At 40.8% G+C, this 13,940-nt stretch overlaps 2 protein-coding genes across 2 annotated transcripts in view; both read left to right on the top strand.

The window, feature by feature from the left end:
• Window positions 1-2,001, top strand: part of LOC139532991 (zinc finger protein 664-like) — an 11,635-nt gene extending 9,634 nt beyond the window's left edge. Inside the window, exon 2 of the mRNA XM_071331137.1 lies at window positions 721-2,001. Coding sequence (XP_071187238.1) covers window positions 721-1,550 — 830 coding nt within the window. The 3' untranslated portion in view covers window positions 1,551-2,001. The remainder of the gene's footprint in view (window positions 1-720) is intronic.
• A 2,077-nt stretch (window positions 2,002-4,078) lies between these two features.
• LOC139533064 (zinc finger protein 585A-like) lies at window positions 4,079-12,652 on the top strand. The gene is made up of 3 exons (XM_071331283.1): window positions 4,079-4,212; window positions 7,318-7,566; window positions 10,949-12,652. The coding sequence occupies exons 2-3, from the start codon at window positions 7,464-7,466 to the stop codon at window positions 12,214-12,216; spliced, it is 1,371 nt and encodes a 456-aa protein (XP_071187384.1). The 5' UTR covers window positions 4,079-4,212; window positions 7,318-7,463; the 3' UTR covers window positions 12,217-12,652.
• The last annotated feature ends 1,288 nt before the right edge of the window (window positions 12,653-13,940 follow it).

Genomic DNA, 13,940 nt, shown 5'->3' on the forward strand with positions numbered 1-13,940 from the left:
TCGTTCTGCCTCATTGCTCGTGTTTCTTGGCCCAAGCAAGTCTCTTCTTCTTATCGGTGTCCTTTAGTAGTGGTTTATTTGCATCAATTTGACCATGAAGGCCTGATTCACGCAGTCTCCTCTGAACAGTTGATGTTGAGATGTCTGTTACTTGAACTCTGTGAAGCATTTATTTGGGCTGCAATCTGAGGTGGAGTTATTCTAATGAACTTATCCTCTGCAGCAGAGGTAACTCTGGGTCTTCCTTTCCTGTGGTTGTCCTCATGAGAGACAATTTCATCATTGCACTTGATGGATTTTGCGACTGCACTTGAAGAAACTTTAAAAGTTCTTGAAATGTTCCGTGTTGACTGACCTTCATGTCTTAAAGTAATGATGCACTGTCATTTCTCTTTGCTTATTTGAGCTGTTTTTGTCATAATATGGACTTGGTATTTACCAAATAGGGCTATCTTCTGTATACCACCCCTACCTTGTCACAACACAGGTGATTGGCTTAAATGCATTAAGAAGGAAAGAAATTCCACAAATTAATTTTTAACACAGCACACCTGTTAATTGAAATGCATTCCAGGTGACTTCCTCATGAAGCTGGTTGAGAGAATGCAAAGCTTTCATCAAGGCAAAGGGTGGCTATTTTGAAAAATATATTTTTGATGTCTTCACTATTATTCTACAATGTAGAAATAGTAAAAATAAAAAAAAACCTTGAATGAGTAGGTGTCCAATCTTTTGACTGGTACTGTATATCACACAAACTGACTGGTTCTTCTGATGTTTACACAGGAGACCGTGTTGAGACATTCTCTACATCCAGAGAGAAACAGCAGGAAGATCACAGAGCTAAGAGGTCTCACCACTGCCCACATTGTGAGGAGAATTTTCCAATTCTATCAAAGCTAAAAGTACACTTAAAAATACACACAGGAGACAATCTGTATTCCTGTACTGACTGTGGGAAGAGATTCACAACATCAAGGGCTCTGACACTTCATCAGAGAGTGCACACAGGAGAGAAGCCGTACTCCTGCTCGTACTGTGGAAAATGCTTCACAACATCATCTGAGTTAACAGTTCATCAGAGAACACACACTGGAGAAAAGCCTTACTTCTGCTCTGACTGTAGGAAGAGTTTCTCCCACCTGTGTAACTTTAAAGCACACCAACGTACACACACAGGAGAGAAGCCTTACTTCTGCTCTGACTGTAGGAAGAGTTTCTCCCACCTGTGTAACTTTAAAGCACACCAACGTATACATGCAGGAGAGAAGCCGTACTCCTGCTCTGACTGTGGGAAGAGTTTCTCTCAACAGAACCATTTAAAAGCACACCAACGTATACACACAGGAGAGAAGCCTTACTACTGCTCCGACTGTGGGAAAAGTTTCTCTCGATTGGATACCTTAAAATCACATGAACGTATACATAAAGGAGAGAAGCCTTACTACTGCTCTGTCTGTGGGAAGAGTTTCTCTCAACAGAGCAACTTAAAAACACACCAACGTAAACATAAAGGAGAGATGCCTCATCAGTTCTCTCAGACCGGATAAGATTAAAATCACTCCATCACTCAGTTTTCATCTCATTGCTTGACTTGGACTGAAATAGGTGCCAGTACTTTTTTATATTTAGCTTCCACCACATACATCATTCATAATTAAATGATCTGTTATAGAATATAAATTGGTATTTGTTATTGACTGACATGTGGACTTAAACTTCATTGTGTTCTGTGATATTTTAATCACTGCGTTTTAGAGATGATCTCTTTATCTATGTATGTTTCTGTTGTGAGGTCAACACACGTATAGAAGATTGAATAAGTCTGTCATAGGTTGTTATTCTATTTGTATTATACGGTCATTCATCAGTTCTGCCCCACAAAGGAAAATGTCAAACTCACTGATGTACTTTCTGCAGATTCAGTTTGTTATATTTTCCATGTTGTTAGAGAGTCAGGGGTTGTACATTGTTATTAAAATAACAAGAATGATCAAATTGCATCAGTCAATAGTTCTTTTTTTACTACTACAGAATTTTCAGTTTCAGATAAGTATTTTTAACTACTGGACAAGTAAAAATAATTTGGACAAGGGGCAAAAAAAGATAATGTCAAGCCCTGACATACTTAAGAAGGTACAAACTGCACTTTATATACTAAAGTATGTGGACACCCCTTCAAATGAGTGGATTCGGCTATTTCAGCCACAGCCGTTGCTGACAGGTGTATAGAATCGAGCACACCGCTATGCAATCTCCATAGACAAACACTGGCAGTAGAATGTCCTTACTGAAGAGCTCAGTGACTTTCAAAGTGGCACCGTCATAGGATGCCACCTTTCCAACAAGTCAGTTTGTCAAATTTCTGCCGTGCTAGAGCTGCCCCGGTCAACTGTAAGTGCTGTTATTGTGAAGTGGAAACGTCTATGAGCAACAAGGTCTCAGCCGCAAAGTGGTAGTGCATCAAAATCATCTGTCCTCGGTTGCAACACTCACTACCGAGTTCCAAACTGCCTCTGGAAGCAACGTTAGCACAAGAACTGTTTGTCTGGAGCTTCATGAAATGGGTTTCCATGGCCAAACAGCCACACACAAGCCTAAGATCACCATGCACAATGCTAAGCGTCGGCTGGAGTGGTGTAAAGCTCGCCGCCATTGGACTCTGGAGCAGTGGAAACGCGTTCTCTAGAATGGTAAATCACGCCTTACCATCTGGCAGTCCGACGGACGAATCTGAGTTTGGCAGATGCTAGGAGAACGCTACCTGCCTGAATACATAGTGCCAACTGTAAAGTTTGGGGGAGGAGGAATAATGGTCTGGGGCTGTTTTTCATGGTTTGGGCAAAACCCCTTAGTTTTAGTGAAGGGAAATCGTAATGCTACAGCATACAATGACATTCTAGATGATTTTGTGCTTCCAACTTTGTGGCAACAGTTTGGGCAATGTCCGGGTGGTAGTTGTCCCATGGACGATTTCTCCCCTCTCTCTCCAGCTCTTTCATAGTTACCATTGGCCTCTTGCTTGCTTTTCGGTCTAATACCTTCCTTACCCGGTCACTGAGTTTTGGTGGGCGGCCTTCTCTAGTCAGAAGTAGCGGTTGTGCCATATTCTTTCCATTTATTTATTTATTTTTTAGAATGGATTTAACAGTGAGTTCTTGACCTACTGATGGTGTGGCTGCTATGACAACGGGCTGTTCAGACTGTACTCAGGCCTGTACTGACATGTGTGTCTGTAGCTGTAGGGTTCCCTATAAAGTGCATAGGGCCCAGGTAAAAAGTTGTGTATTGAGTTCGACACAGTGTTCATTTTCAGATACTTTCCGTCTTCCTTCTATCCAGATCCAACCTTGAAGCATAATTCATCTACCCAGTGTATGATAGCCATCTTCAATGAGCATGAATTCATGAGCTGTAATTACAGATTCCATATGGGGAGAGGCGACAGAACAGGGGATGAGGAGGAAGAGGGCTCCACAGAACAGATTCAATCAAATGTATCCTGCATTTGTCGCTCTCTCTCTCCATTCCCCCCTATCCTCTCTCTCTGTCTCTTCCTCTCTCCCTCCCTGTCTTCCTCTCCCTCCCTGTCTTCCTCTCTCCCTCCATCTTTCTCCCTCCCAATCTCTCCCTCTCTCGTAACAACCATGCTAATTAAAGTAGTTGAACAATCAGGTGCTCACTCTCAGTATAAGTGGAGGAGTAATCTGCCGGAGGCTGAGCATTTCATATGATCTTAACCAGACATAAACAAATTCAATTCCTACAGCTTGATGGACAAAAAGTGGTGTGTTTAATTCAAATAATCAGCACAAGGTAAGAAGTCTATCAGACCACGGGCCCTGATCAAAACAAGTAGTGAAGTCAGAGCTTGATTACAACCAAAACGCGTTTATTTGGCTCACTCAGTTATGGCTTGACCAGTAAAAATAAGAACACGAACTCAGCAAAAAAAGAAACGTCTCTTTTTCAGGACCCTGTCTTTCAAAGATAATACCCTTATTGGCCTTCTTGCAACACCTGAGTTAAGAAAATATTTACTAAATAAACTAATGCAACATATTGAATGCCAACCACCATTAAACACACCGAAGAAGAAGAAGTCCTGTTGCGCTCTGATAGTCGGGGAACAGGAAGTTCCGGGCAGGTTCCAGCCACAATTGTTCTCTGAAGACGATAGCGTGTGTGTCCGTTTCAAAAGTATTACTAAAGGTATGCAATAGCACGTTTAAACTTTATAATATCTTAAGAACATGTTGTAACGTGTTAGGTAACAAATTCGTCAAGGTATTGTCGCGTTTGCTAAAGGTCTTATGACGTTATATTTGTGCTTAACCGAGTGAGTGAAGAACGTGATTAAATATAAATTTAGAAGTCACATTTAGTTAACGTTAGCTAGCTAAGTTTAGACTTTGGGTTTGTCAGAGTGAATGAATCTACATTACTTCGTCAATCTAATTTCATAAAGAATCAATTGATTTCAGATTTCTGAGTTCGTTTGACATGTTTATTATTATTATTATTTCCATATGTTAATGAGCTGGTAAAATGGCGGCGCCTCTCGGTCTGAGTCAATAGACTTGCAGGCTGTGCGGCTGCACCAGAGAGACTGTTTCAGGGTTGTTTTACTGTTTAGAAGCAGAATGTCATGTTCATCTGATTTCTACATGTCACTGTAACAATATTCAGACACATTCAGTTGTTTCTATATTCATCTATAATTGTTACTATGGTGTGAATGGGAAATACAATCTGTTTTTTGTGAGTGAAAGTGGAAAATAGTACATTGTTCTGCCTCAAACTTCAACCTTGTATTAATTGTTTACTTAGTAATTTGTGAATTTAGGAAGACTACTATAGCTTAACTGCACTTAGGGAGTGGACATTATTTTTAATAAGGACATCTGAAAGGAAAATGGATAGCTGTCCGGTCAGAAAAATATATTAGACATAAACCCTCCCTGAACTGTGAAAAAAAAAAATCCCCTATAGCCAAAATAATAATTAAAACAAAGTGGATAGTAGAGAACATGTCTACCGTTTACCCTCACTTCTTGGACAGACCAGAGCCTTTAGATATGCCATTTTAGAACTGTGCTTCATCCTGTAAGCATTACATGGCAACTTAGGAATGTTGATAGCGTACAGTGCTGCGGGCCAGATGTTTGTGGGTTGGCAGACCATCGTGAACAAGAGTAGGGGTGGATATATCTCTTATGGTGAAATCATTCCATGAATCTATCATCGTATTTGCAGGTCTGACGGAAAAAAATGGCCTTTTATAAACATTTCATGCAAGTCTACGTCATTTTATGTTTTAGCAGAATCTTTTTTAAAACCACACAGGCTAAGAATGGACAGACAGAGAGAGAGGCCTGTGTTCATCTCATATTTCTCCGATGCCAAATCAATGTGTCTCGTTTACAACGAGATTCATATTTGATCCCAAAATGTGTTCGGAAGCTTCTTAGGGACAGTGTGACACAATTTCTGAACCCACGGAGGCAGAGGTCAAATCAATCTCCTAACACAGCCCCTCCAGTTTTGTAACAATGTGAAGGGCTCCGTATAGCTCCGCATTGACATGATTGGTGGGCGGGAGGTCCAGTATAAACACAAACTCACTTCCTTGACAACAGCTCTGCTCCGTTAAGCGCAAGAAGTATAAAAGCCCGGATATCTGCAGTAAATACTGTATGGCCACTTCAGATATCGGATTGACCATCCAGTCTTTTAGCAGAGAAATGTAAATCTCTCATTGCTGGCTACTCTCATTCTGTGTCTTTTAACCGAACAAGTATTTCCCTAAAAGCTGTCTGGGTTTAAATGTCTTCTATTGTACAGAAACTAAATAGCTTAATCAATTGATAGTGACAGAATTAGATTACTTCCTAAGAAAGTCATATTTTTGTCTTCTGGACTATAGAGGGTTATATCTCAGCCTCTAAATGTCAAAGAAACAAACTAAAGTATTTCCTGGTAGTTGTACAGCGTGTTTGTAGCGTAAAGCAGTGCGGACCAAAACACTGTTATAGACCCCTTTATATAATCAGATCAGTTTTATTTTCTTCATGTTAATCTAACAAGGAGCCTGTGCTTTTTGACATCTTCTTCACTAAAAGAGTCCTATGGCATAACCCCTCATACCCCCCCAAGTGGAGTCTGGCTTTTAACTCAACAGCCCTTCACTGACATGGAGGTAGGCTATTTAAAGAGTGCATGGTGGGTGGAGGAATAGGCCAGTCCACATTCAAGATAGTGATTATGTTTTGGGGGGACTAGGTCTAATCAACAACAAAATGTGAAACCTTTCACTCTCTTCCTCAACTGCCACCATAGGCCGACACAACACAGCCATTGGTTAGGATAGGCCGACACAGCACAGCCATTGGTTAGGCAGCATTAAAAAAAAAAAAGTATTGGATCAACAAGCTGAGCAAGTCGGGGCTCAGGGTTGGAATAACCTTTGCAGTGTGTAATACAGCCTAGTTGTATTTACACCATCCCAGCAACTATCCTAGAACCACATAACTTTGCTCTGTGCTTCTCCCAGCATGCACTTCGTATTCTATAGACTATGGATCATTTGATTGACAACACACTAAATAGCCTATAGTTACACTTGGTATTGTGTGCCCAGCAGAGAATCAGAGATGAGGGGCGGCATCGGCCACATTGATATATTTAAGCAATAAGGCCAGAGGGGGTTTGTTATATGTCCAATATATCAGGGATAAGGGCTGTTGTAGAGGGCCTGGATACAGCCCTTATCCCTGATATATTGGACACATACCACAAACCCTTGAGGTGCCTTATTGCTATTATAAACTGGTTACCAACGTAATTAGAACAGTAAAAAGGAATGTTTTGTCATACCCCTGGTATATGGTGTGATATACCACGGCTGTCAGCCAATCAAAGTTCAGGGTTCGAACCACTCAGTTTATAAAGCCTAATAAGCAAGTAATTGTAAAACACTGAGAAATATTAAAATTTCATCAATTACAAATGACATGACCCTCTTCTGGACTAGATTAAAACAATACTAAACCTTCCCCTTGACTGAAATTGAAAAAGCATAACCCTTATTTTCCTCCAGGTAACCATTCTGTACATTTAGATCCATCTCTTACTTTGGGTCATTTAAAGTCTGAACTTTCTGTCTAATGTTTTGAATGAATGTTTTGCTGTCAATGTTTAACTACCTGATCTATTGAAATGAGAGAATTGAACAACAAAAAAGATAATACATTTTTGGAGGACAAAGAAAGCGCCAGAACTGTCAAGATTGTTTTCTGTTTGTCCTTACTACTACAGGCTGACTCAGATTAAGTCTGAGGCCGGTAACATCAACAGTGAGGACAAACCCAGCCTGCCTCTCTCCTTCCACACTGAGTAGAAACCTACAGTCACTGGGTCCTGATTGTGACAGTGGAGCCCAGTTTGCACTGCAGGATCCAGAGATGGCATCAGTGAAGCTGGAGGACTGCAGTCAAACACTGGAGCTGAATGTCAACATTAAAGATGAAGAAGAAGAGGAGAAGATTAGGACAACTGTTAGTCATGGTAAGAGCAGGTTCTATCTATAAGTTATATTCATAAATTAGACCTCCATAAGTTATGACCCAGTCTATTGCTGGGTTGAATTCTGTAATTCTGACATCAGACATCCTTGAACAACTGGGCTGTCTGGAGTGATCAGAGAGTAGACTAAAGAAGTGAAGTAGACAAACTGCCGGTGTTTTAAAGTTCTATGAAATGAGTCTGTATAGTTACTAACCCTTGTGATAATAAGTGGAGGATGATATGAAGTGAGTCTGTGTAGTTACTAACCCTTGTGATAGTGAGTGGAGGATGATATGAAATGAGTCTGTAGTTACTAACCCTTGTGATAGTGAGTGGAGGATGATATGAAGTGAGTCTGTGTAGTTACTAACCCTTGTGATAGTGAGTAGAGGATGACACGCCCCTTTTTAGCTTTCAACTCTTACCCACTTTTAGAATAGTTTTATTCCCCTGTATTGTACAGCCTACTGATATGAATACATATGTCACCCGGTACAGACAGAAGAGGACTGGTCACCCATTTGGTCCTGGTTCCTCTCTAGGTTTCTTCCTTCTAGGGAATTTTTCTAACCACTGTGCTTCTACATCTGCATTGCTTGCTCTTTGGGGTTTTAGTCTGGGTTTCTGTTAAGCACTTATACATGTCACATTTATTTTATGAAACCCTTTTTACATCAGCAGTTGTCACAAAGTGCTTTACAGAAACCCAGCCTAAAACCCCAAAGAGCAACCTATGCAGATGTAGCTTCATAAAATAAGTACAGTAGCAGGCAAACGTTTGGACACACTGTTAGCGTTCGTTGGTTCCTTCCTTCCTTGGCAATCATTGGTTCATTGGTGAAATTAGCATTATGACAATATCTTTAATTAAATCATTCAAAAACCTTTATTAATGCAATTGCAGAGAGAAGTTGACAAACAGGAACATAGCATGAATGTTGCTGAGTAAGTTCTGCATCCAACAAAAGGTCTCCAGTGGTTTTATTAAACCCTAAGTCGCACCCAGATGATGTCACTGACTACATCATCATCCTCTACTCCTGGGACCAAAACCATGCCTACAAAGCTGTAAAAACAGGGCCTTTATTAGCTAAACACTTAGCAGTAAATGTCCCCTCCACCCAAAGTTGATTCCTTATCTCCTTCACTCCCCTGCAGAGTTCTGTCTAGGTCACACATGTCTAAGAGGGGCCTCTTTATAATGAGGCAGAGAGAGAGAACTAAAATACAACTGTAGAACAATACTACATTTCTACAATGAATATATACAGTGGGGAGAACAAGTATTTGATACACTGCCGATTTTGCAGGTTTTCCTACTTACAAAGCATGTAGAGGTCTGTCATTTTTATCATAGGTACACTTCAACTGTGAGAGACGGAATCTAAAACAAAAGTCCAGAAAATCACATTGTATGATTTTTAAGTAATTAATTTGCATTTTATTGCATGACATAAGTATTTGATCACCTACCAACCAGTAAGAATTCCGGCTCTCACAGACCTGTTAGGTTTTCTTTAAGAAGCCCTCCTGTTCTCCACTCATTACCTGTATTAACTGCACCTGTTTGAACTCGTTACCTGTATAAAAGACACCTGTCCACCCACTCAATCAAACAGACTCCAACCTCTCCACAATGGCCAAGACCAGAGAGCTGTGTAAGGACATCAGGGATAAAATTGTAGACCTGCACAAGGCTGGGATGGGCTACAGGACAATAGGCAAGCAGCTTGGTGAGAAGGCAACAACTGTTGGCGCAATTATTAGAAAATGGAAGAAGTTCAAGATGACGGTCAATCACCCTCGGCCTGGGGCTCCATGCAAGATCTCACCTCGTGGGGCATCAATGATCATGAGGAAGGTGAGGGATCAGCTCAAAACTACACGGCAGTACCTGGTCAATGACCTGAAGAGAGCTGGGACCACAGTCTCAAAGAAAACCATTAGTAACACACTACGCCGTCATGGATTAAAATCCTGCAGCGCACGCAAGGTCCCCCTGCTCAAGCCAGCGCATGTCCAGGCCCGTCTGAAGTTTGCCAATGACCATCTGGATGATCCAGAGGAAGAATGGGAGAAGGTCATGTGGTCTGATGAGACAAAAATAGAGCTTTTTGCTCTAAACTCCACTCGCCGTGTTTGGAGGAATAGAAGGATGAGTACAACCCCAAGAACACCATCCCAACCGTGAAGCATGGAGGTGGAAACATCATTCTTTGGGGATGCTTTTCTGCAAAGGGGACAGGACGACTGCACCGTATTGAGGGGAGGATGGATGGGGCCATGTATCGCGAGATCTACACCAACAACCTCCTTCCCTCAGTAAGAGCATTGAAGATGGGTCGTGGCTGGGTCTTCCAGCATGACAACGACCCGAAACACACAGCCAGGGCAACTAAGGAGTGGCTCCGTAAGAAGCATCTCAAGGTCCTGGAGTGGCCTAGCCAGTCTCCAGACCTGAACCCAATAGAAAATCTTTGGAGGGAGCTGAAAGTCCGTATTGCCCAGCGACAGCCCCGAAACCTGAAGGATCTGGAGAAGGTCTGTATGGAGGAGTGGGCCAAAATCCCTGCTGCAGTGTGTGCAAACCTGGTCAAGAACTACAGGAAACGTATGATCTCTGTAATTGCAAACTAAGGTTTCTGTACCAAATATTAAGTTCTGCTTTTCTGATGTATCAAATACTTATGTCATGCAATAAAATGCAAATTAATTACTTAAAAATCATACAATGTGATTTTCTGGATTTTTGTTTTAGATTCCGTCTCTCACAGTTGAAGTGTACCTATGATAAAAATGACAGACCTCTACATGCTTTGTAAGTAGGAAAACCTGCAAAATCATCAGTGTATCAAATACTTGTTCTCCCCACTGTATATATATATATATATATATATACATATATATATATATAGTTAATCCGTAGTCGAAAACCCTATAAATGTAAGGAGGGAAGGGGTCTTATAACCCCTCCCCTTCTATTAATAAAACATAAGCATATTCAATTATTCTAATACATCAAACATTTGTACAGCCCCAAATCATGACGCCTAGGGGAATCCTGACAACACCTACTCATTCAAGTGTTTTTCTACTTTTCTATTTTTTACTATTTTCTACATTGTAGAATAATAGTGAAGACATCAAAACTATGAAATAACACACATGGAATCATGCAGTAACCAAAATAGTGTTAAACAAATCAAAATATATTTTGTATTCAAAGTAGCCACCCTTTGCCTTGATAATAACTATGCACCCTTTTGGTATTACAAAGTAGAAAATAGTTAAAGAAAAACCCTTGAATGAGTAGGTGTCCAAACTTTTGACTGGTACTGTATATCACACCAACTGACTGGTTCTTCTGATGTTGTTCACACAGGAAACCATGTTGACACATTCTCTACATCCAGAGAGCAACAGCAGGAAGATCACAGAGCTAAGAGATCTCACCACTGCCCACATTGTGAGGAGATTTTCCCATTTCTATCAAAGCTAAAAATACACTTAAAAATCCACACAGGAGAGAATCTGTATTCCTGTACTGACTCTGGGGAGAGATTCACAACATCAAAAGTTCTGACAATTCATCAGAGAGTGCACACAGAAGAGAAACCTTACTCCTGCTCGTACTGTGGGAAGAGTTTCTCTCAACAGACCAACTTAAAAAAACACCAACGTCTACACACAGGAGAGAAGCCTTACTCCTGCTGTGACTGTGGAAAATGCTTTACAACATCATCTGAGCTAACAGTTCATCAGAGAACACACACTGGAGAAAAGCCTTACATCTGCTCTGACTGTGGGAAGAGTTTCTCTCACCAGAGTAGCTTTAAAGCACACCAACGTATACATACAGGAGAGAAGCCTTACTCCTGCTCTGACTGTGGAAAGAATTTCTCCAGATTGGGTACCCTAAACTCGCATGAACGTATACATACAGGAATTAAGCCTTACTACTGCTTCGACTGTGGGAAGAGTTTCTCTCAACGGAACCATTTAAAATCACATGAACGTGTACACATAGAAAAGAAGTCATACTCCTGCTCTGACTGTAGAAAATGCTTCACAACATCGTTTGATCTGAAAGTTCACCAGAGAACACACACTGGAGAAAAGCTTTATGTCTGCTCTGACTGTGGGAAGAGTTTCTATCAACAGAGCAGCTTCAAGATACACCAACGTCTACACACAGGAGAGAAGCCTTACTCCTGCTGTGACTGTGGAAAATGCTTCACAACATCATCTGATCTAAAAGTTCACCAGAGAACGCACACCGGAGAAAAGCCTTACATCTGCTCTGACTGTGGGAAGAGTTTCTCTCAACAGAGTTGCTTCAAGAAACACCAACGTATACACACAGGAGAGAAGCCTTACTCTTGCTGCGACTGTAGAAAATGCTTCACAACATCATTTGATCTAAAAGTTCATCTGAGAACACACACTGGAGAAAAGCCTTACATCTGCTCTGACTGTGGGAAGAGTTTCTCTCAACAGAACCATTTAAACACACACCAACGTATACACACAGGAGAGAAGCCTTACTACTGCTCTGTCTGTGGGAAGAATTTCTCTCAACAGAGCAACTTAAAAACACACCAACGTATACATAAAGGAGAGAAGCCTCGTCAGTTCTCTCAGACCAGCTAAGATTAAAATTAAGTGATGAGGTGATTTTAATCTCATTGCTTGACTTGGACTGAAATAGGTGCCGGAACTCATTTTAGAGGAAACCCTTTTGGACAATCAGAGCCTTACAAACGTGCCGCGGGAAAGGCTGCACACCCTTCCTAAGAAGGTCTGGTTCTGACAGATAAACGGCGAACGAAGGCATTAACACGTAAATACATTCATGATTTCTTACTCCAAATGGGCGGCGGTTCGTCTGCAAGTGTATGATTACTGTGAGAATAGTTTCTAAAATGTATCAATGATATGTGTTGCTTTTTCTCTCTCTCTCTCTCCTTTTGTAAAAAAAACCCCACTATATCGTATCAGTCCGCTAGGGACCTTTTCTCATGTATTAAGTGTGTATGTTTATCCTGTGTTATCATTTAGTCAGCTAGTAAATAAATATTTAAACCAATTTGTGTCGTGCTGAATCATAAGTTAGGCTGGGGTTTTTGCAGATGCAGGAGGTTACGACTGTTCAGAATGATGATATGAGACGAGGTTTTAATTAATACGTTGACTGTTTTATGGTTGTGATAGGTAAATACCTTTTTAGAGTTTATTTGCTAATGAGTTAATTGTTACATGATTAATTTAATCGGGTAACAATTAAACAGAGTTAGTTGATTTAGATACATTACAGTCATCAGATTAATGAAAGTAAAGTCACGACAATTGTGTGTGGATTTCTCGTCAGTCTGGATGCTATCGGGCTACCAAAAGTGCATACAATGAGTGATGTCATCAGCACTCCCACAAGTCTCCAGAAAACTTGTTTTGTGTGTTTTGTGACCGAGAGGCTCCTTTTCAGTATAACGTGGGAGGAAATACGTTCCTAGTATGTGAGGAATTTGTTTGCTGGACTCATAAATACTAGTCAATTAGCTAATATTTAGGAAATAATATTTTTTTGTTTGGCTAGTTATGCTAACCTGTTTGCAATCTCTTTAGCATTGCTTGCTAGCTACAGAGGCTAGTTAGCTACAGCCATCAGTTGTGTTATTATCATATGTTGCCTTTTCCACTGTTTTTAGAATGCAGGTTCAATAAAAAAAAAAAAAAAAAGATGCAAATGTTAAAATCGCGTACATTAGATGTCAAAATACATTTTTAAAATCCTTTTCTCCTGCCTTTTTAAGCAGCTGGTACAAGGTTTAGTGGTGGTGGACAGTTGGGCCGCTTTCCTGGTGCCTGGCCAGCTTTCGGTGCTTGTATAAACATTTTGATAGACAGCTATCTCTCACTCTCCATTGCCCAGGACATGTCGAGACTTGACAGTTCATGCAGCTTTAGTAGTCCCTACAGGACGCCCAATCACAGCCGGATGTGATGCAGCATGGATTTGAACCAGGTACGTTGAACCAGGTACGGCCTCTTGCACTGAGATGCAGTGTTTTAGACCACTGCGCCACTTGGGAGTTGATGGAAGTCATTTAAACTGTTTTAGTGGATGTTGATTTTAGCAACCCATTATTGACTGACAGGTTCAGGTTGTCCAACTACACTGAAGAAAAATATAAAACGCAACATGTAAAGTGTTGGTCCCACGTTTCATGAGCTGAAATAAAACATCCCAGAAATGTTCCAAATACATTAAAAGCTTATTTCTCTCAAATGTTGTGCACAAATTTGTTTACATCCCTGTTAATGAGCGTTTCTCCTTTGCCATGATAATCCATCCACAGGTGTGGCATATCAAGAAG

The sequence above is a fragment of the Salvelinus alpinus genome, chromosome 10 (assembly GCF_045679555.1).
Source record: "Salvelinus alpinus chromosome 10, SLU_Salpinus.1, whole genome shotgun sequence".
NCBI classification, from domain to species: domain Eukaryota; kingdom Metazoa; phylum Chordata; class Actinopteri; order Salmoniformes; family Salmonidae; genus Salvelinus; species Salvelinus alpinus.

What these genes read in the sequence shown, in the direction of transcription:
- LOC139533064 (XM_071331283.1), top strand. Translation starts at nt 7,464, where the DNA reads ATGGCATCAGTGAAGCTGGAGGACTGCAGTCAAACACTGGAGCTGAAT. An exon ending in TAGGACAACTGTTAGTCATG is followed by an intron (nt 7,567 to 10,948) that starts GTAAGAGCAGGT and finishes TTGTTCACACAG; the next exon opens with GAAACCATGTTGACACATTC.